The 21,712-nt window shown below is 44.9% G+C and overlaps 1 protein-coding gene across 1 annotated transcript in view; it reads right to left on the bottom strand.

Annotated features, from left to right (window-relative positions):
- Window positions 1-3,226: 3,226 nt before the first annotated feature.
- Window positions 3,227-21,712, bottom strand: part of rerea (arginine-glutamic acid dipeptide (RE) repeats a) — a 387,734-nt gene continuing 369,248 nt past the window's right edge. Inside the window, 8 exon segments of the mRNA XM_045696470.1 lie at window positions 3,227-5,606; window positions 6,414-6,582; window positions 7,961-8,131; window positions 8,671-9,394; window positions 11,766-11,976; window positions 17,535-18,046; window positions 18,048-18,974; window positions 20,989-21,099. Coding sequence (XP_045552426.1) covers window positions 5,573-5,606; window positions 6,414-6,582; window positions 7,961-8,131; window positions 8,671-9,394; window positions 11,766-11,976; window positions 17,535-18,046; window positions 18,048-18,974; window positions 20,989-21,099 — 2,859 coding nt within the window. The 3' untranslated portion in view covers window positions 3,227-5,572.

The raw sequence follows: 21,712 nt of genomic DNA, 5'->3' as shown, positions 1-21,712 counted from the left end.
GTAAACAATAAATTAAAAAATAAGTTTCCCCCCAAAAATAACAAAATAGCACAATTGGTTGGGAGAATGTAAAATGTCAGCCATGTTCTTTGGGGGGTCATCTTTGCGACTGCACTTGAAGAAACTTTCAAATTTCTTGAAATTTTCTGTATTGACGGACCTTCATGTCTTGAAGTAATGATGGACTGTCATTTCTCTTTGCTTATTTGAGCTGTTCTTGCCATAATATGGACTTGGTCTTTTACCAAATAGGGCTATCTTCTGTATACCCCCCCCCACCTTGTCACAACACAACTGATTGTCTCAGACGCATTAACAAGGAAAAAAGATCCACAAAATAACTTTTAACAAAGCACACCTGTTCATTTAAATGCATTCCAGGTGACTACCTCATGAAGCTGGTTGAGAGAATGCCAAGAATGTGCAAAACTGTCATCAAGACAGTGTGGCTACTTATAAGAATCTCAAATATAAAACATATTTTGATTTGTTTAACACCTTTTTGGTTACTACATGATTCCATATGTGTCATTTCATAGTTTTGATGTCTTCATTATTATTCTACAATGTAGAAAAATAGTAGAAAATAAATTAAAACCCTTGAATGAGTAGGTGTTCTAACACCTTTGACCGGTTGTGTAAATATTGCTTAACAGGCATGTTTAGATGACAAACAGGAAATTAGTATCATGGCCAGTACTCATAAATCATCTCACAATGGTGATCTAGGACCATTTTCTCCTTTCAGATCATGATTTAGAAGAAATGGGTCATTATTTTATACTTCTGTTCTCATTTCACTTGAACCTGTCAAACATGCATAATCTGAATTTACATTTTTTTACATTTACATTTTAGTCATTTAGCAGACGCTCTTATCCAGAGCGACTTACAGTAGTGAATGAATACATTCCATTTCATGCATTTTTTTTTGTACTGGCCCCCCGTGGGAATTGAACCCACAACCCTGGCGTTGCAAACACCATGCTCTATCAACTGAGCCGCAGGGAAGACATGTCACTTGAACCTGTCAAATATGCATAATCTGAAGTGACATTTCCATGCCTCTGAAATCTCCTTCTCCACCAGGATCCTTTGACAACAAAGCACTTTAAGACTAGACGCCCAGCCGTAGGGCAGCCTGTCAGACCTACCCGCTGTAGGACAGAACTAGAGATAACTTCCAACTGAACGAGCTTACAGTATGTAGCCACTAGCCTCCACGCTGCCACACAGCGTGACAGTCAGCAGACTGCTGGGGCGTGAGGAAAGAGGGAGAGAAAAGACTGAGGATGAGACTCTGTATCAAGATCTTTTAGACAAGACAGACAACAGCATCCTTTCACATTGCAAGTCATACCAATAATGTTTTCAGACCATATTTGTCTGTGTGTGTGTCCTCCCCCATGCCAGAGGGGTACACCACCAGATTATGGTGAGGATGTGATTTGGGTTGACATTGTGTCACAGTCATTCCATTGAAGAGGAGATTCAATAATTTATTCAACCAGCCAGCGGGGCTGCCACTCTGAGCTCTCTCTGTTGTTTCCTTGTGTGTCTTGTGGGTAGGTGAGCCACTGAGCTAAACAACAGGCATCACCTCCTGACAAAGCAGCAGTTCTCACATGATCATGACAGCCTCGGGAGTAGAGGGATTTTAAGGAACAGGTCATCATTTCTAGCCTAGTGAATCCAGATTAAACACCATTTCATTTTTTTTCTCCAAAAATATTAATCAACATAACTTTTAGTCTGGATTCACCAGGCTACATTATCTCTGGAGTAACATTCCGTTTGGATTCACCAGGCTACACATTATCTCTGGAGTAACATTCAGTTTGGATTCACCAGGCTACACATTATCTCCGGAGTAACATTCAGTTTGGATTCACCAGGCTACACATTATCTCTGGAGTAACATTCAGTTTGGATTCACCAGGCTACACATTATCTCCGGAGTAACATTCAGTTTGGATTCACCAGGCTACATTATCTCCGTAGTAACATTCAGTTTGGATTCACCAGGCTACATTATCTCCGGAGTAACATTCAGTTTGGATTCACCAGGCTACACATTATCTCCGGAGTAACATTCAGTCTGGATTCACCAGGCTACATTATCTCTGGAGTAACATTCAGTTAGGATTCACCAGGCTACACATTATCTCCGTAGTAACATTCAGTTTGGATTCACCAGGCTACACATTATCTCCGTAGTAACATTCAGTCTGGATTCACCAGGCTACATTATCTCTGGAGTAACATTCAGTTTGGATTCACCAGGCTACACATTATCTCCGGAGTAACATTCAGTCTGGATTCACCAGGCTACACATTATCTCCGGAGTAACATTCAGTTTGGATTCACCAGGCTACACATTATCTCCGTAGTAACATTCCGTTTGGATTCACCAGGCTACACATTATCTCCGGAGTAACATTCAGTCTGGATTCACCAGGCTACATTATCTCTGGAGGAGCAGTAGAGGAATGTCTTCTTCTCAAAATGACAGCCGTCGTCGTTGAAGTACGCCGCCACAGATTGCATTTTTAGTGTCCACTAATGACGATAACATTTCCCAGCATGCACTACCAACAGCTACTGTTTCGAATAATGTAAATAGTGTCTAAATGAAAACCAATAAGATGTTTTGTGGTGTAACATAGTCGTTTATTTTAATTCCACACATTTTTCAAAAAAATTACAAAATACTCAAATGGAGAGAGAACACAGAACTCACTTTATCGTATTATTTCTACTTTGTGTTTACATTGTCATGTCGTCATCCCCATGGTGACTACTAATATATACAATATGCTTCAAGATACCAGTTATAGATATAAATCTTAGCCGGTCAGAACGTATAGACATTCTGCTATTGCTGCTTGGAAATGAGAAGAAAAACCATTGACAACACCTAACATCCAAGGGTTTGGAGGAGAGGAGAGACGGAAGAGGAGGGTGGTGTCAGAAAGAGGAGGAGGGTGTCAGAAAGAGGAGGAGGGTGTCAGAAAGAAGAGGAGGAGGAGGGTGTCAGAAAGAAGAGGAGGAGGGTGTCAGATGGAAGAGAAGGAGGAGGGTGTCAGAAAGAAGAGGAGGAGGGTGTCAGATGGAAGAGAAGGAGGAGGGTGTCAGAAAGAAGAGGAGGGTGACAGAAAGAGGAGGAAGGGTGTCAGAAAGAGGAGGAGGGTGTCAGAAAGAAGAGGAGGGTGTCAGAAAGAGGAGGAGGGTGTCAGAAAGAAGAGGAGGGTGTCAGAAAGAGGAGGAGGGTGTCAGAAAGAGGAGGAGGGTGTCAGAAAGAAGAGGAGGGTGTCAGAAAGAGGAGGAGGGTGTCAGAAAGAGGAGGAGGGTGTCAGAAAGAAGAGGAGGGTGTCAGAAAGAAGAGGGTGGTGTCAGAAAGAGGAGGAGGGTGTCAGAAAGAGGAGGGTGGTGTCAGAAAGCGGAGGAGGAGGGTGTCAGAAAGCGGAGGAGGAGGGTGTCAGAAAGAGGAGGAGGGTGTCAGAAAGAGGAGGGTATCAGAAAGAAGAGGAGGGTGTCAGAAAGCGGAGGAGGAGGGTGTCAGAAAGAAGAGGAGGCAGCAGATGAAGAGGAGTACATGAGATGAGTGAATGTGCATTGAACAGCCAGACAAACAGAGCACATGGACGGACCAGAGAGGAGTAGAAGGAACTCGACCATAGGCTAACATAGGATAGGTGAGAGCTAACAGCCAGTAGACTGCTATGACGGTCAGGTGAACTGAACAGAACAGCCAATGGCATGGCGTACAGTACACTCAACACCCCCGGCATTGAAGGGGAGGCCAGGAGAAGCTGTGCAGGCTGAGGGGACGGCTGACCAGCCAGCAGGGGACAACAGCGAGAGCCTGGAGGCAATACGACCACCAACATTACATCTCCACTGCCTAGAATCTGGACCCAGTACTGGACCCATGTAGTCAGGCCTGTTAGATAGTGTCTGGTACCAGTACTGGACCCACGTCCTCCCATGTAGCCAGGCCTGTTAGATAGTGTGTGGTACCAGTACTGGACCCATGTAGCCAGGCCTGTTAGATAGTGTGTGGTACCAGTACTGGACCCATGTAGCCAGGCCTGTTAGTCACAGTGAATATGGCAGCACAGCACACATTATATTAGGATCCCCTCATGGAGGAGAACCACTAGCCTGGTACCCTAGGAGTTGTCAAGACAGCACAAATATACCAGGCTAGAAAAGTCTTGCTGTAGCAGCCACACTTGGACAAATAGAGGAGTGAGGAAACCAGGGTTAACATCACCACCACCACTACCTGTAGTTCCCTCTAGCACCCTTGTACAAGTCTACTCACCCACAGTCAGATCAGAACACATGTTGGGGCCTCAGTGTAGCTTGAAGACACCAAGACAATTTAAAACATTGTAGAAGAAAATGTGAAACAGGTTTAAAAATCTGCCTATAAACTTTAAATGTTTTTTAATTATGTTGACTCAATACTGATGTTGAGTAGAGTGTCAAAACCAATTAAAAGCACTGAGAGATTCTATCTAGTCTTCCACACAGAGTAGTAACCTAACATCCAGAGAGTAGTAACTGAGGGATTCTATCTAGTCTTCCTTTGAGTACAATAGATGGTGTCTGCATCAGGGTATTGGACAGGACAGGGCAGGGCAGGACAGGACAGGGCAGGACAGGGCAGGGCAGGGCAGGGCAGGGCAGGGCAGGACAGGGGATATGCTGATCCATTGATGACTCAGTCCTCTTCAAGGGTCTCAAATCATTAACTCAACCCAGTAAGTTCAGGCATTCTGTCTGACAATATGGTGCTTGTCAAGAGGTGTCTAATGAAAGGAGGTGGATGGGACAGTCTTGTGTACGTGAGAGTCTGGGACTATACAGCTCTCTGAGGTACCCCACACCACAGGACTGGAATCCTCGCTGAACACCCTTTGGCTGTTCTATTAATGCTTTGTTGCCCCCCCCGTTAAAACAAGGCATAATGCTTTATAACACAGTAACATATTGGAGGTTTATAAATGACTTGGTTCAGAGTCCACACCTAGTAACAATTATAATAATAATAATAATTATATGTATATATATATACTATTTACAGACTCAAAAAAATGCCATGCTGCAGCTTTTCCTTCAAATTATGAAAACCTCCAACAATGTATTAAAATAACAATAGCACTTTGTTTTGAATCTTTCCGTGGATATAATGTCTGGAGCGCTCCTTTCCATCGACTAGCACAGTGAACGTGTGCTACCTACAAACATGTTGTGGAAGCTTTAGAGGAGTTTTCATGCAGGAAAGTCACAGTCAGTCTTGAAGTCGGTGCCACTACTAGAAGGCTATAGTTACACCAAACAAAGTCTCTCAATGTCCTTAACAAAAAGAAAATGAAAACCCACGGACAGGGAAGGACAACAGACAACAGAAAAATCACTTTTTGTTGTTCTTCGTAACGGGAAATGTTTGGAGGAGCGGAGGTCGAGTTCCTCTGACTGACAGACTGCTCTGTAACTACTTCCTGTTCCTGTACTTCCTGTGTCCTAGGCAACTTCCTGCGTCTCTGCGTCCCCATTGGTCGGTTACAGTTGCTTGTCGCTTTCCTTCTTCAGCCGGCTAAAAACACAAATGAACAAACACACGTCAGCATCCCCACGGATTGTATAGAAATACATCCATGTCCCTGCACCACTACCAAAATTATATCCACACACTGATATTTTCACAGGTGGTATTGTATTACAAGTTGGTGACAAGCTGGAGAATCTGGAACAAAGCCGCTGAAATCCTTGTACAAGCATGCATTTAACAACTTTAGAATTCACCACATCAGTAAAATTGCAAAGAAACGTAATATGCCAAATTTGGATAATGGTCTGTATAATTTGTCCAATGCCAAACTTAAAATGTTAATACAGACTTGCTCCACAACCCCATGTACAACAGTGACTACATTCAGTCTAGATATATATATATAGACTCTATAGGCTTCACACTCTGAAAATGCAAAGTGCAGAGTAACTTCTTAAGGTAAAACATCACTTGCCATCAGGTTTTTCTGTAAAAGGAGTCCATTTCTGGAACTCGAGATCACTTGAAACGTCTGCATGATCTTACAGAAATCACACAAATGAAAATGAAAATCTTTTTAAATTAGCAACAAGAATTTATAACCACAGATTAACCATTTTATATTATGTTTAATATTTGTTCTGTAAATCTAATTTAATGTAATTATTCTTATTTTAAAGTCCATCTAAGGACTGATGCTGTCTAGAGCAGTCTTTACCAGTCTTTACCTCTTCTGTCAGTCAGTGTGTAGTGAATGTGTTGAAATGTCAACGTGTATGATGAAGTGTGTGTGTGTGTAAGTGGTTAAGTGTGTTACAGCGTGTGTGATTTCAGTAGGTGTGTCTCTCTGACCTGTAATAGTCCTCTTGTCCAGGAAGTGGACCACCGTGCATGTGATGATGTCCATGCAGCCACTGCTGTTCCATAGCTAGCCGCTGCAGCTCTGCAGACTGTGCATGCATGGCCTGGAGCTGGTGGGCTGCGGACATCTGGGGAGGAAGGTCCCGGGGGTACGGAGTACCTGGAGAGGAACGCAACAGGATCAGGCCATGGGCTTGACTGCCAATAGAGACGCCACCGGTGGATAAATCCCTTGTCACACTATAGAGTCGACCCAGACTAAACTGTTCTGACTCGGATATACCACATTACCAAAAGTATGTGGACACCTGCTCGTCCCAACATCTCATTCAAAAATCAGGGGCATTAATATGGAGTTGGTCTCCCCTTTTGCTGCTATAACAGACCTCCACTCTTCTGGGAAGGCTTTCCACTAGATGTTGGAACATTGCTGCTATAACAGACCTCCACTCTTCTGGGAAGGCTTTCCACTAGATGTTGGAACATTGCTGCTATAACAGACCTCCACTCTTCTGGGAAGGCTTTCCACTAGATGTTGGAACATTGCTGATTCATCACTCCAGAGAACGCGTTTCTCAGACCATTTCATGAAGCTCCCGACAAACAGTTATTTAGCTGACGTTGCTTCCAGAGGGAGTTTGGAACTCAGTAGTGAGTGCTGCAACCGACAGACAGACTATTTTTACGCACTACACGCTTCAGCAGTCCCCAGTCCCGTTCGGTGAGCTTATGTGGCCTACCACTTCGCAGCTGAGCCGTTGTTGCTCCTAGACGTATCCACTTCACAATAACAGCACTTACAGTTGACCAGGGCAGTTCTAGCAGGGAAGAAATTTGACAAACTGACTTGTTGGAAAGGTGGCATCCTATGACAGTGCCCGTTGAAAGTCACTGAGCTCTTCAGTGAGGCCATTCTACTGCCAATGTTTGTCTATGGAGAATGCATGGCTGTGTGCTCGATTTTACATGTCTGTCAGCAACAGGAGTGGCTGAAAAAGTTTGAAGGGGTGTCCACATACTTTTATATAGATAATGAATTTCTTTTGACATTGTCCTTTTCAGCCCTATTCTAACAACTACGATTTGTGTGACGGAGCCAGATCAGTACGGCTCAGTACGGCTCAGTACAGCTTGGCTAGACTCGGCTCAGTACGGCTCAGTACAGCTCGGCTCAGTACAGCTTGGCTGGACTCGGAACGGCACGGCTCGGCTTAGCACGGCTCGGCTTAGCACGGCTCGGCTTAGCACGGCTCGGCTTAGCACGGCTCGGTTCAGTACGGCTCGGCTCAGTACGGCTCAGTACAGCTTGGCTGGACTCGGAACGGCTCGGCACGGCTCGGCTCAGTACGGCTCGGTTCAGCTCGGCTCAGTACGGCTCGGCTCAGTATGGCTCGGCTCAGTACGGCTCGGCTCAGTATGGCTCGGCTCAGTACGGCTCGGCTCAGTACGGCTCGGTTCAGTACGGTTCGGCTCAGTACGGCTCGGCTCAGTACAGTGAAAATAAGGTCTGACATTGATATGCTCTAGATTGTTCTTACCGAAGACGGGGTGTCGCAGCATCTCATGTTCGTGTGGGTTCTGTCCCAGGAGGGGGTTGGGGATTGCGCCGGGCGGGTAGGGAAAGCGGGCGAGATGCGGGCCTCCTGCCAGGGGGTCTACGAGGGGGTGCCCCCCCGAACCTGGAGGGCACACAAGACATTCACCACCGCCTGCACAGAGTCAGAACACCACCTGGTCAGTGTACACTTATACATACAGTTTATCATGATACAATACAGAGACTACATGACACAACAGTAACCTGACACCCAGATAGTAGCAGTAACCTGACACCCAGATAGTAGCAGTAACCTGACACCCAGATAGTAGCAGTAACCTGACACCCAGATAGTAGCAGTAACCTGACACCCAGATAGTAGCAGTAACCTGACACCCAGATAGTAGCAGTAACCTGACACCCAGATAGTAGCAGTAACCTGACACCCAGATAGCAGTAACTATCAGTCTAGGGTATATATATATATATATATATATATATATATATATATATATATATATATATATATATATATATAAATATATATATATATATATATATATATTGCCATATTTGCTTACAGTATTGTTTTAAATCAGAAATGAGGTGATGCTGAAGTTGTGATATAAATGCTTCACAAGAAGGTGGTAAATAAACTTAAACTTGATCTTAATCTAGTAATAAATGTTTCTGTATGGCCAGGTGTGTCACCTTGGTGCAAGGAGTCCTGCTGGTGAAGGTGCAGGTGTGAGTGGATGTGGGAGTGCTGGTGGTGATGAGGTGTGATGTTGAACATCTGAAGCCTGGCGATAGGGTCGTTGGCCACCGCCGCCATCCTCTCGGCGTGCAGCCTCTCCGCCGCCAGCCGCTCCGGGTAGCTCATGTCTGGTCTGAGCTGGGGTCCCGCGGCCAACGCCAAACGCTCTCTCTCCAGGGGGTTGAGACCTGGGTGGAAGGAGGCGAAGGGGTGCGGTCCTGCCATGGATGGTAAGGAGATGGCCCCGTGTCGGGCGAAGTGCTCCATGGGGTTAGCCGAAGGGTGCATGCCTTCTAGCTCTGGGGGTTTGTGTTCGAACCCAGGCTTCATCCTCTCTCTCAGCTCCCTCTCCCTCATCTCTCTCTCCCTCATCTCCCGCTCTCGCAGCTCGCGCTCCCGCATGCCCGGGTCGGCGTTGTAGAGGCCAGGCATGTGATAGGCCATCAGGGGGTCGTTGGGGTTGAGGGAGACGAAGAAGGGGTGGTTCCTATTGGTCGGGGACATGACGTGGGGGCGGGCGTACTCGCTGAGGGTGCGCAGGGCGGGCGTGTCAGGGCCGATGTAAGGGGGCACTGCAGCGATGGAGGTAGGGGGGCCGTCGAAGGGAGGACGCATGTGGGCGGGGCCACCCATCTGGGGGTCACCCATACGGCCGTCGTGACACGAACTGGAGGCTTTCTGGAACAAATAAATATGTACAGCGGTTACACACACTGGGAGGTAATTACATGTTATAAAGAGGGTATAACGTGTAAGAAGGGTATAGGTTGTAAGGTGGTTGTAACAGGTTATAATAGGTTGTAACAGGTTGTAAAACATTATAAGGAGGTTACAATATGTTGTAAGCTTGGAACAGGTTATAAGGAGGTTATAATAGGTTGTAACAGGTTATAATGTAATAGGTTGCAACAGGTTCTAAGGAAGTTGGAACAGTTTGTAAGGAAAAGGTTAGACAAATGTGACTGGTTTCAGGAAACTGGATGTATATCGCGCGTCACTACTTCACAGGAGAGCTGTTTGAACGGAAAGTTTTTATTTCATCAAAATGCATTTTTTGGCAGAAATGCCTTCTGGAACATGTGAACTTTTATGAGCCTTAATAACAAACTTGTATTCCATCTGTAAATACGAATAAAACTGTTCAATTAGGAGCCTAGATGGTTTAGCCATGGAAAAAGAGGGGCAACCTTCCTGCTAGTCATGATTGGTTGAGATAATGAGTGGGCTGGACATGCCGAGAGATGAGTTCTGATTGGTCTGCCATGTAACAGGCTTCTGTCTATAATATGAGCTGGTCAGTATGTGTAGGTAATCCTTTCTAATGCTGCTTTTAATAAAGACATCACGTAGTAGAACTGCATCAGTGTTGCTCTCCACTTTCTGGAGGACCGAGTTTAGAAATCAGTGGAATTAGAGTATGAAACCTAAGGAGATGGAGAAAATTCAGGCGTTTGATTGCAAATATGCAGACGGAGTCAAAAAGAGAAGACACAGAAGGCTGTTGTATAAAACAGCTGTCTCCGGATTACATCTTCAAACTAAGGGCAAACATGGCATCTGTGACAGAGAGGGAGAAGCATCCATCCATGTATACAGGTAAGATAGTCTAGCTAACTACATTTTCAGATATTGCACGTTTCTAATTTTCTCAGAAAGTCATTTTAATTTCAAGTTAAAGTGTACTGTTAGCTAGCTAATGTTACATGTATGATCTGTGTAGTAATATTACTCATATATCAGAGCCATTTGCATTGCTAGTTATAGCCTTGTTAGCTAGCTAACATTAAACCTGGTTGGTTAGCTACCATTCATGCAGGGTAGTAACGTTATGAGTTACAGCCTTCCCTGTAGCTCAGTTGGTAGAGCATGGTGTTTGCAACACCAGGGTTGTGGGTTCGATTCCCACGGGGGGCCAGCACAGAAAAAAATGTATGAAATGTATGCATTCACTACTGTAAGTCGCTCTGGATAAGAGCGTCTGCTAAATGACTAAAATGAATGAGTTGGGATTATGGTTCATTGTTTAGCTAGCTAGCCAGCTGCTAGCTACATGTCTAGACAAAAGACTTCACTATGCAACTAACCATTTCAATAGAATGTTTATGATGTCACTATGACAACTGTTGATAGACGCAGCAGGTACATTTGCTCTGGTTATCTACTCTGACTTCAGAGCACTCTCGTCTGTGTGCCAGAGAGCAGAATAACTGACAAATGTACGAACGCTCAACACCCGTTGAAGATGGCCGGTGTCAGTAAACGTTGGCAAAAAAACGTAATTCAATTGTTGCCAGCAGCACAGTTGCAGTCACCAACGCTCTAGATATGATGAAAACAGCCTAACCAGCTCTGCTAGGGAGAGTAAAATGATCAGAGTGAGCTGTTCTCTCATTTGTGTCTGGAAGTAGCTAGCAAGCTAGCCAACGTTAGCCAGTCAGCTTGGGTGCTTGACTGCTGCTGTTAGGACAGAACACTCGGATCAACTCTACTCCTCGGCCAGAGGGTCCTGTGTGCACTCTGAACGCTTCGAGAGCGAATTGTTCTGAATTTACGAACGCCCAGAGCACACTCTGGCACTCCAGATTACATTTACAAACACACCCGTAGTATAAACCAGCCTTTAGTCTTGAAATCTTTGGTTTCTTTAGTACATGGCCTCATATGTAAATCCTTAAAGAGATGGGTGGGGCTAAAGCTGAGGGTGTGAATGATGCTGAATGAGTGTAGACAAAGAGCTCTCCAGTAGGTACCAAAACATTCAAGGGTCACTTTCTCAAAAGTGAGGTTACAACTTTATCGTCTTTCAAAGCAGAATTACTTTCCCATTGTTCCTCAACTGTAGTGTATGATATACCAATTTCTAGCTCTGAGTCTCTACTTTTATCCAATGTTAAAAACACTATTTCAAATGTTGCTACATAAGACCTAATCTAGCTGGTAGGTCACAAATACTCTAGTGCAAATGAGAAACATATAGGAGGTTTTAGAACAAAATGTGGTTTCAATTCCCAGTGTGAAGTTAAGAGACATAATACACCAAAACCCTCACCACAGCTCTCTCCTGTTCCTTCTCTCTTTCCCGTTCCCTCTCTCGTTCCTTCTCCCTCTCCTTCTCCTCCCGGGCTTTCTGCTCGGCCTCTCTCTTGACCCGCTCCAGTGCTTCTTCTCTCTTCTTGGCCAGTTTAGAAGCAGCCAGAGGAGTAAAGTAGAAGTCTGTTCTAGCACACGTGTTGTACCCACGGTCCAGGTGCTTGTGGAACCTAGGGGGACACAATGGGGAAACAACATTCATATTTTGTAAGGAAGCACTGTTTGGCTAACGATACTTCAAGGAAATACACATTAATATATACTAAGGATGTAGAGTTTGGCTAACAATACTTAATGGAAATACACATGCAATATTCCAGGATTCACAGATGGCTAACATCACAGTTCTCAAAAGACTCATACGACTTGTATTTATGAGCCATTAATATTCTACTTGAACACCTTGTCTTAAAATCTGTAAATCATGAACGATAAAAAAAACACACAAAAAAAAAAACACATTAGCATAGAAAATGTGCTAAATGCATCAAAATGGCAAGCATCTTCAACAGACATGGGATGTAGTTTATTATCTGATTAGAAACAAAGATCTTAACTACCTCTATTAACAGACATGGGATGTAGTTTATTATCTGATTAGAAACAAAGATCCAGACTACCTCTATTAACAGACATGGGATGTAGTTTATTATCTGATTAAAAACAAAGATCCAGACTACCTCTATTAACAGACATGGGATGTAGTTTATTATCTGATTAAAAACAAAGATCTAACTACCTCTATTAACAGACATGGGATGTAGTTTATTATCTGATTAAAAACAAAGATCTAACTACCTCTATTAACAGACATGGGATGTAGTTTATTATCTGATTAAAAACAAAGATCCTAACTACCTCTATTAACAGACATGGGATGTAGTTTATTATCTGATTAAAAACAAAGATCCAGACTACCTCTATTAACAGACATGGGATGTAGTTTATTATCTGATTAAAAACAAAGATCCAGACTACCTCTATTAACAGACATGGGATGTAGTTTATTATCTGATTAAAAACAAAGATCCAGACTACCTCTATTAACAGACATGGGATGTAGTTTATTATCTGATTAAAAACAAAGATCCAGACTACCTCTATTAACAGACATGGGATGTAGTTTATTATCTGATTAAAAACAAAGATCCAGACTACCTCTATTAACAGACATGGGATGTAGTTTATTATCTGATTAAAAACAAAGATCCAGACTACCTCTATTAACAGACATGGGATGTAGTTTATTATCTGATTAAAAACAAAGATCCAGACTACCTCTATTAACAGACATGGGATGTAGTTTATTATCTGATGAAAAACAAAGATCTAACTACCTCTATTAACAGACATGGGATGTAGTTTATTATCTGATTAAAAACAAAGATCTAACTACCTCTATTAACAGACATGGGATGTAGTTTATTATCTGATTAAAAACAAAGATCCTAACTACCTCTATTAACAGACATGGGATGTAGTTTATTATCTGATTAAAAACAAAGATCCAGACTACCTCTATTAACAGACATGGGATGTAGTTTATTATCTGATTAGAAACAAAGATCCAGACTACCTCTATTAACAGACATGGGATGTAGTTTATTATCTGATTAGAAACAAAGATCCAGACTACCTCTATTAACAGACATGGGATGTAGTTTATTATCTGATTAGAAACAAAGATCCAGACTACCTCTATTAACAGACATGGGATGTAGTTTATTATCTGATTAGAAACAAAGATCCAGACTACCTCTATTAACAGACATGGGATGTAGTTTATTATCTGATTAAAAACAAAGATCCAGACTACCTCTATTAACAGACATGGGATGTAGTTTATTATCTGATTAAAAACAAAGATCCAGACTACCTCTATTAACAGACATGGGATGTAGTTTATTATCTGATTAAAAACAAAGATCCAGACTACCTCTATTAACAGACATGGGATGTAGTTTATTATCTGATTAAAAACAAAGATCCAGACTACCTCTATTAACAGACATGGGATGTAGTTTATTATCTGATTAAAAACAAAGATCCAGACTACCTCTATTAACAGACATGGGATGTAAAAGAAAGGAGGACCAAGGCACTCTTCATACAATTAATTAAAATGCCTTGATTTGTATGGAATGTTCAATAGAAACAAAGTTTAAAAAATCTGACGCGTTTCGGCTGCATGGCCTTCGTCAGGGAGTACAAAGAAATAATACAATGTTCTCTTTTGAACAGCTTTTCCAATTAGCCCTACATACTATTCACATTAAAAAGTCAAATACTGTAGCTATGTTATCATAAAAATACAACTCCAAGCTAGAAGGATCAGAACACTTAGAAAGGTAGTTCTAACCTTAAATATGACTGGGAGAAGTGTGAAGAATAAGAAAGCAATATATTCCATAGTACACTAGAACACAGCCAAACATGAACAACAACAGTCTAAACATAGCTGAGGGCAATTGAGCAAAATGTCCACTAGATGACAGCAAATGGACCTAACACAACCCTACAGGAATGGTGAGAAATCCATATCTTCATTTAAACCCGGGTATTTAGTGGCCTGTAGTTTGTAAATCCATATCTTCATTTAAACCCGGGTATTTAGTGGCCTGTAGTTTGTAAATCCATATCTTCATTTAAACCCGGGTATTTAGTGGCCTGTAGTTTGTAAATCCATATCTTCATGTAAACCAGGGTATTTAGTGGCCTGTAGTTTGTAAATCCATATCTTCATGTAAACCAGGGTATTTAGTGGCCTGTAGTTTGTAAATCCATATCTTCATTTAAACCCGGGTATTTAGTGGCCTGTAGTTTGTAAATCCATATCTTCATGTAAACCAGGGTATTTAGTGGCCTGTAGTTTGTAAATCCATATCTTCATTTAAACCCGGGTATTTAGTGGCCTGTAGTTTGTAAATCCATATCTTCATGTAAACCAGGGTATTTAGTGGCCTGTAGTTTGTAAATCCATATCTTCATTTAAACCCGGGTATTTAGTGGCCTGTAGTTTGTAAATCCATATCTTCATGTAAACCAGGGTATTTAGTGGCCTGTAGTTTGTAAATCCATATCTTCATTTAAACCCGGGTATTTAGTGGCCTGTAGTTTGTAAATCCATATCTTCATGTAAACCAGGGTATTTAGTGGCCTGTAGTTTGTAAATCCATATCTTCATGTAAACCAGGGTATTTAGTGGCCTGTAGTTTGTAAATCCATATCTTCATGTAAACCAGGGTATTTAGTGGCCTGTAGTTTGTAAATCCATATCTTCATGTAAACCAGGGTATTTAGTGGCCTGTAGTTTGTAAATCCATATCTTCATGTAAACCAGGGTATTTAGTGGCCTGTAGTTTGTAAATCCATATCTTCATGTAAACCAGGGTATTTAGTGGCCTGTAGTTTGTAAATCCATATCTTCATTTAAACCAGGGTATTTAGTGGCCTGTAGTTTGTAAATCCATATCTTCATTTAAACCCGGGTATTTAGTGGCCTGTAGTTTGTAAATCCATATCTTCATTTAAACCAGGGTATTTAGTGGCCTGTAGTTTGTAAATCCAAAAACTTTCCCTTTGGTTTAGCTGTTTAAGACGGTCCCCTTTTCTAATAGAGGCCGGAACATGATCAATACCCATAGCTTGTAGGGAGGCAGGGTTGCCATGGTGTAAGGACTTGTAGTGCCTTGCCATGGGGTAGTCTTCATTGCCTACCCGTTCGGCATACCTGTGTTGTGTTTCTGATCCTTCTAGCTTGGAGTTGTATTTTTATGATAACATAGCTACAGTATTTGACTTTTTAATGTGAATAGTATTGCTTACTAGGTGTTGTCCAATCCATTTTGTAACCACTCCCTCTTCAAATTAGGGCTAATTGGAAAAGCTGTTCAAAAGAGAACATTGTATTATTTCTTTGTACTCCCTGACGAAGGCCATGCAGCCGAAACGCGTCGGATTTTTAAAACTTTGTTTCTATTGAACATTCCATACAAATCAAGGCATTTTAATTAATTGTATGAAGATCCTGCCTACCTCCATTAACAGACCCTGCCTACCTCCATTAACAGATCCTGCCTACCTCCATTAACAGACCCTGCCTACCTCCATTAACAGATCCTGCCTACCTCCATTAACAGATCCTGCCTACCTCCATTAACAGATCCTGCCTACCGCCATTAACAGATCCTGCCTACCGCCATTAACAGATCCTGCCTACCGCCATTAACAGATCCTGCCTACCGCCATTAACAGATCCTGCCTACCGCCATTAACAGATCCCGCCTACCTCCATTAACAGATCCCGCCTACCTCCATTAACAGATCCCGCCTACCTCCATTAACAGATCCCGCCTACCTCCATTAACAGATCCCGCCTACCGCCATTAACAGATCCCGCCTACCGCCATTAACAGATCCCGCCTACCGCCATTAACAGATCCCGCCTACCTCCATTAACAGATCCCGCCTACCTCCATTAACAGACCCCGCCTACCTCCATTAACAGATCCCGCCTACCTCCATTAACAGATCCCGCCTACCTCCATTAACAGATCCCGCCTACCTCCATTAACAGATCCCGCCTACCTCCATTAACAGATCCCGCCTACCTCCATTAACAGATCCCGCCTACCTCCATTAACAGATCCCGCCTACCTCCATTAACAGATCCCGCCTACCTCCATTAACAGATCCCGCCTACCTCCATTAACAGATCCCGCCTACCTCCATTAACAGATCCCGCCTACCTCCATTAACAGATCCCGCCTACCTCCATTAACAGATTCCGCCTACCTCCATTAACAGATCCTGCCTACCTCCATTAACAGATCCTGCCTACCTCCATTAACAGATCCTGCCTACCTCCATTAACAGATCCTGCCTACCTCCATTAACAGATCCTGCCTACCTCCATTAACAGATCCTGCCTACCTCCATTAACAGATCCTGCCTACCTCCATTAACAGATCCTGCCTACCTCCATTAACAGATCCTGCCTACCTCCATTAACAGATCCTGCCTACCTCCATTAACAGATCCTGCCTACCTCCATTAACAGATCCTGCCTACCTCCATTAACAGATCCTGCCTACCTCCATTAACAGATCCTGCCTACCTCCATTAACAGATCCTGCCTACCTCCATTAACAGATCCTGCCTACCTCCATTAACAGATCCTGCCTACCTCCATTAACAGATCTTGCCTACCTCCATTAACAGATCCTGCCTACCTCCATTAACAGATCCTGCCTACCTCCATTAACAGATCCTGCCTACCTCCATTAACAGATCCTCCTACCTCCATTAACAGATCCTGCCTACCTCCATTAACAGATCTTGCCTACCTCCATTAACAGATCCTGTCTACCGCCATTAACAGATCCTGCCTACCTCCATTAACAGATCTTGCCTACCTCCATTAACAGATCCTGCCTACCTCCATTAACAGATCCTGCCTACCTCCATTAACAGATCCTGTCTACCTCTAACAGACAGAGCCACTGAAGCACAACAGGTCGTCACATTCAAATAGACTGTGTGTGTGTGTGTGTGTTCTGACAGTGTGTGTGTGTGTGTGTGTGTGTGTTCTGACAGTGTGTGTGTGTGTGTGTTCTGACAGTGTGTGTGTGTGTGTGTGTGTGTTCTGACAGTGTGTGTGTGTGTGTGTGTGTTCTGACAGTGTGTGTGTGTGTGTGTGTGTTCTGACAGTGTGTGGGTGCGATCATACCGTGCTGATTGGCTGGCATGGCTGGGCGTGTTGACGATGGTAGGCTCGGGAGAGGGGCTCCGCGGAGGGGGCGGAGGGCTCTCGGGCTCCTCTGATTCGTCGAGAGGTTCCTCCTTGATGTGTACGGGTGGGAGGGCGGGACCTGGGCAGGCGGAGCCGACGGAGGCTGGGAGGGGCATCGAGATGGAGGAGGAGGGGGGCTGGAGGCCTGGCGGTAGAGAGGAGGATGAGGAGGAGGGGGGAGGAGGGAACGGGGACTGTTGGGATGTGTTGGGGTGGGAGGATGGTGACGGTCCGGATGGGGGTAGAGGAGGAGGAAGGTGGTGCTGGCTGCCTCTCTCTCTCTCTGAAAGGGGGAGATTCTGGGACTGGGTGAGGACAGGGGGCTGGGCCGGTGGAGGCTGGAGCTGCTGGCCTGGGCCCTGGGGCATGAGCTGGAGGGGAGGAGGGTGGGCAGGGGGAGGGTGGTGGGTGGACAGGGAGGAGAGGGGTTTGAGGGCGGGCGGAGGGGGGCAGGTTGGAGGGCATCTGGGGGAAAGGGGGTGCTGAGAGGTGTGGAGGCCCGTGTTTGTGGGACTGAGGGTCGCGGTTGGGCATGTGGGGGATGGGGGTGGTGGGAGGGGGCTTGATGTGGGGCATGGACATGGAAGGGGCGGGGGGTAGGGGCTGCTCGCGGGGCGGCTGATTGGACGAGCCACCCTGGGACGACGATGATTGGCTGGGGGGCGTGTGGGCCCTGTGAGACGGCTGCTGCAATTGACTGAGAGGGAGCGGGGAGGGCGGGACCTGAGACTGGGGGCCCAATGGGAAGCTTTGAGGGGGCAGGGAGTGGGGGTGGGGCAGGTGAGAGGGGCCAGTTTGAAGTGGGTGGGGCAGCGGGCCGTGGAACGTGCTCGGTAGCGACTGCGTGGAGCCTGGCGGTCCTGGGGGCGGAACCTGAGACATCCCCTGCTGCGGAGAATGAGGCGAGGGCGAGGGCCGCCTCTGGGGGTGGATCGACGCCCCTGATTGGATGAGAGAGAGGGGGCCGGCCTGTTGGGGCATGGGAGGCGGTAGAAGAGAAGTGGGGGGTGTGGAGGAGGGTGGGACCTGGGGGACCAGTGAGGGGGCTGAGGAGGACGTGGAAGGTAATGGAGGGGTGATGGAGCGACCACCGGAGGACCCTGGCTGACAGGACTGGATAACCAGAGGGTGCTGCGACTGCCCCTCTCTCACCCTCTCCCTCTCTTGTCTCTGCAGTAGGAGCAGCTGTTGCTGGGCGGAGGAGTCCGAGTCACTCTCCCCGTCTCGGGGGCTGGGGATGGAGGGCGAGGAGCTGCGGTTGTCCTGGTCAATGTCTTTAGCGTCACTGCTACACTCCTCGTTGACGCTACGCCCGTCGGAGCTCTCGCCTTCGCCCTCTCCCTCGCATTCAGACGGCGAGTCGGACCGACCCAGCTCCTGTGGAACAGGGAAGAGAGCAGTGAATTCCATACCACAGTGGTTGTCATCATGATCACATCTCCTTACACTTGGGAGAATAGATGTCCAGGAAGAGAACAAATAGGCTTGGTATAGGCATTGTAATAACATATAGGGTCCGTATCTAAAGCGTACATACAGGCTCTGGCCTTTTAGTCATTTCAATACTGCAGCCCAACCCCTGACATTAGACACTATTCCAGTATACAGACCAACCCCAGACATTAGACACTATTCCAGAATACAGCCCAACCCCAGACATTAGACACTATTCCAGAATACAGTCCAACCCCAGACATTAGACACTATTCCAGAATACAGCCCAACCCCAGACATTAGACACTATTCCAGTATACAGACCAACCCCAGACATTAGACACTATTCCAGAATACAGCCCAACCCCAGACATTAGACACTATTCCAGAATACAGCCCAATCCCAGACATTAGACACTATTCCAGAATACAGCCCAACCCCAGACATTAGACACTATTCCAGAATACAGCCCAACCCCAGACATTAGACACTATTCCAGAATACAGCTCAACCCCAGACGTTAGACACTATTCCAGAATACAGCCCAACCCCAGACATTAGACACTATTCCAGAATACAGCCCAACCCCAGACATTAGACACTATTCCAGAATACAGCCCAACCCCAGACATTAGACACTATTCCAGAATACAGCCCAACCCCTGACAGACACTATTCCAGAATACAGCCCAACCCGACATTAGACACTATTCCAGAATACAGCCCAACCCCAGACATTAGACACTATTCCAGAATACAGACCAACCCCAGACATGAGACACTATTCCAGAATACAGCCTAACCCCAGACATTAGACACTATTCCAGAATACAGCCCAACCCCTGACATTAGACACTATTCCAGAATACAGCCCAACCCCAGACATTAGACACTATTCCAGAATACAGCCCAACCCCAGACATTAGACACTATTCCACAGTGGAGATTGGAGTATCTGTCCATAAGACCACTTTTAGCCGTACACTCCACAGAGCTGGGCTTTATGGAAGAGTACCCAGACAAAAGCCATTGCTGAAAGAAAAAATAAGCAAACACATTTGGTGTTTGCCAAAAGGCATGTGGGAGACTCCTCAAACATATGAAAGAAGGTACTCTGGTCAGATGAGACTAAAATGTAGCTTTTTGGCCAGGAAGGAAAACGCTATATCTGGCGCAAACCCAACACCTCCCATCACCCCGAGAACACCATCCCACAGTGAAGCATGGTGGTGGCAGCATCATAATGTGGAGATGTTTTTCCATCGGTAGGGACTGCGAAACTGGTCAGAATTGAAGGATGGCGCTAAATACTGGGAAATTCTTGAGGGAAACCTGTTTCAGTCTTCGAGATTTGAGACTGGGATGGAGATTCACCTTCCAGCAGGACAATGACCCTAAGCATACTGCTGAAGCAACACTCAAATGGTTTAAGGGGAAACATTTAAATGTCTTGGAATGGCCTAGTCAAAGCCCAGACCTCAATCCAATTGAGAATCTGTGGTATGACTTAAAGATTGCTGTACACCAGCGGAACCCATCCAACTTGAAGGAGCTGGAGCGGTTTTGCCTTGGAGAATGGTAAAAAAATCCCAGTGGCTAGATGTGCCAAGCTTATAGAGACGTACCCCAAGAGACTTGCAGCTGTAATTGCTGCAAAAGTTGACTCTACAAAGTATTGACTTCGGGGGGGTGAATAGTTATGCACGCTCAAGTTTTCAGTTTTTTTGTTACATTTCTTGTTTGTTTTTCAAAGTGATAGGAATGTTGTGTAAATCAAATGACACAAAACCCCCCCAAAAAATGATTTTAATTCCAGGTTGTAAGGCAACAAAATAGGAAAAATGCAAATGGGGTTGAATACTTTTGCAAGCCACTGTATTCAAGACATTAGACACTATTCCTCAACACACACAGCTACCCATCAGACACTGGTATGAGATGTACTAGTTAAATCACCTGGGTCTTGGACTTTTTGGCGCTTGTCCTGTTGTCTGTGTCCTCTGTGTCTGAGGCTCCTCCCTTCTCTCTCTGGCGTTTGGCAGTCTTCATAGGAGACTCCTCAATCTTCTGATGACAATCCATCAATCAATCAATCAATATCCATCCATCCATCCATCCATCCATCCATCCATCCATCCATCCATCCATCCATCCATCCATCCATCAATCCATCCATAATAACATACTATTGTCATTTCCCAATCGGGCTTTCATACATATTCACCTGGTAGAGAATCTGATGATAGAGAGTGCTAAGGAACTAAACACTAATGAGCCTGTGTGTGAGTCAATAAGTGTGCATGTGTGTATGTAAGTACAGTTGAAGTCGGCCGTTTACATACACCTTAGCCAAATACAGGCCTCCTTGCTCACACAAGCTTTTTCAGTTCTGCCCACAATTTTTCTATAGGATTGATGTCAGGGCTTTGTGATGGCCACTCCAATACCTTGACTTTGTTGTCCTTAAGCCATTTTACCACAACTTTGGAAGTATGCTTGGGGTCATTGTCCATTTGGAAGACCCATTTGTGAGCAAGCTTTAACTTCCTGACTGATGTCTTGAGATGTTGCTTCAATATATCCACATAATTTCCCCCCCTCATGATGCCATCTATTCTGTGAAGTGCACCAGTCCCTCCTGCAGCAAAGCACCCCCACAACATGATGCTGCCACCCCCGT

The sequence above is a fragment of the Salmo salar genome, chromosome ssa15 (assembly GCF_905237065.1).
Source record: "Salmo salar chromosome ssa15, Ssal_v3.1, whole genome shotgun sequence".
Lineage (NCBI taxonomy): Eukaryota > Metazoa > Chordata > Actinopteri > Salmoniformes > Salmonidae > Salmo > Salmo salar.
This window is presented reverse-complemented; position numbering and strand designations above follow the sequence as displayed.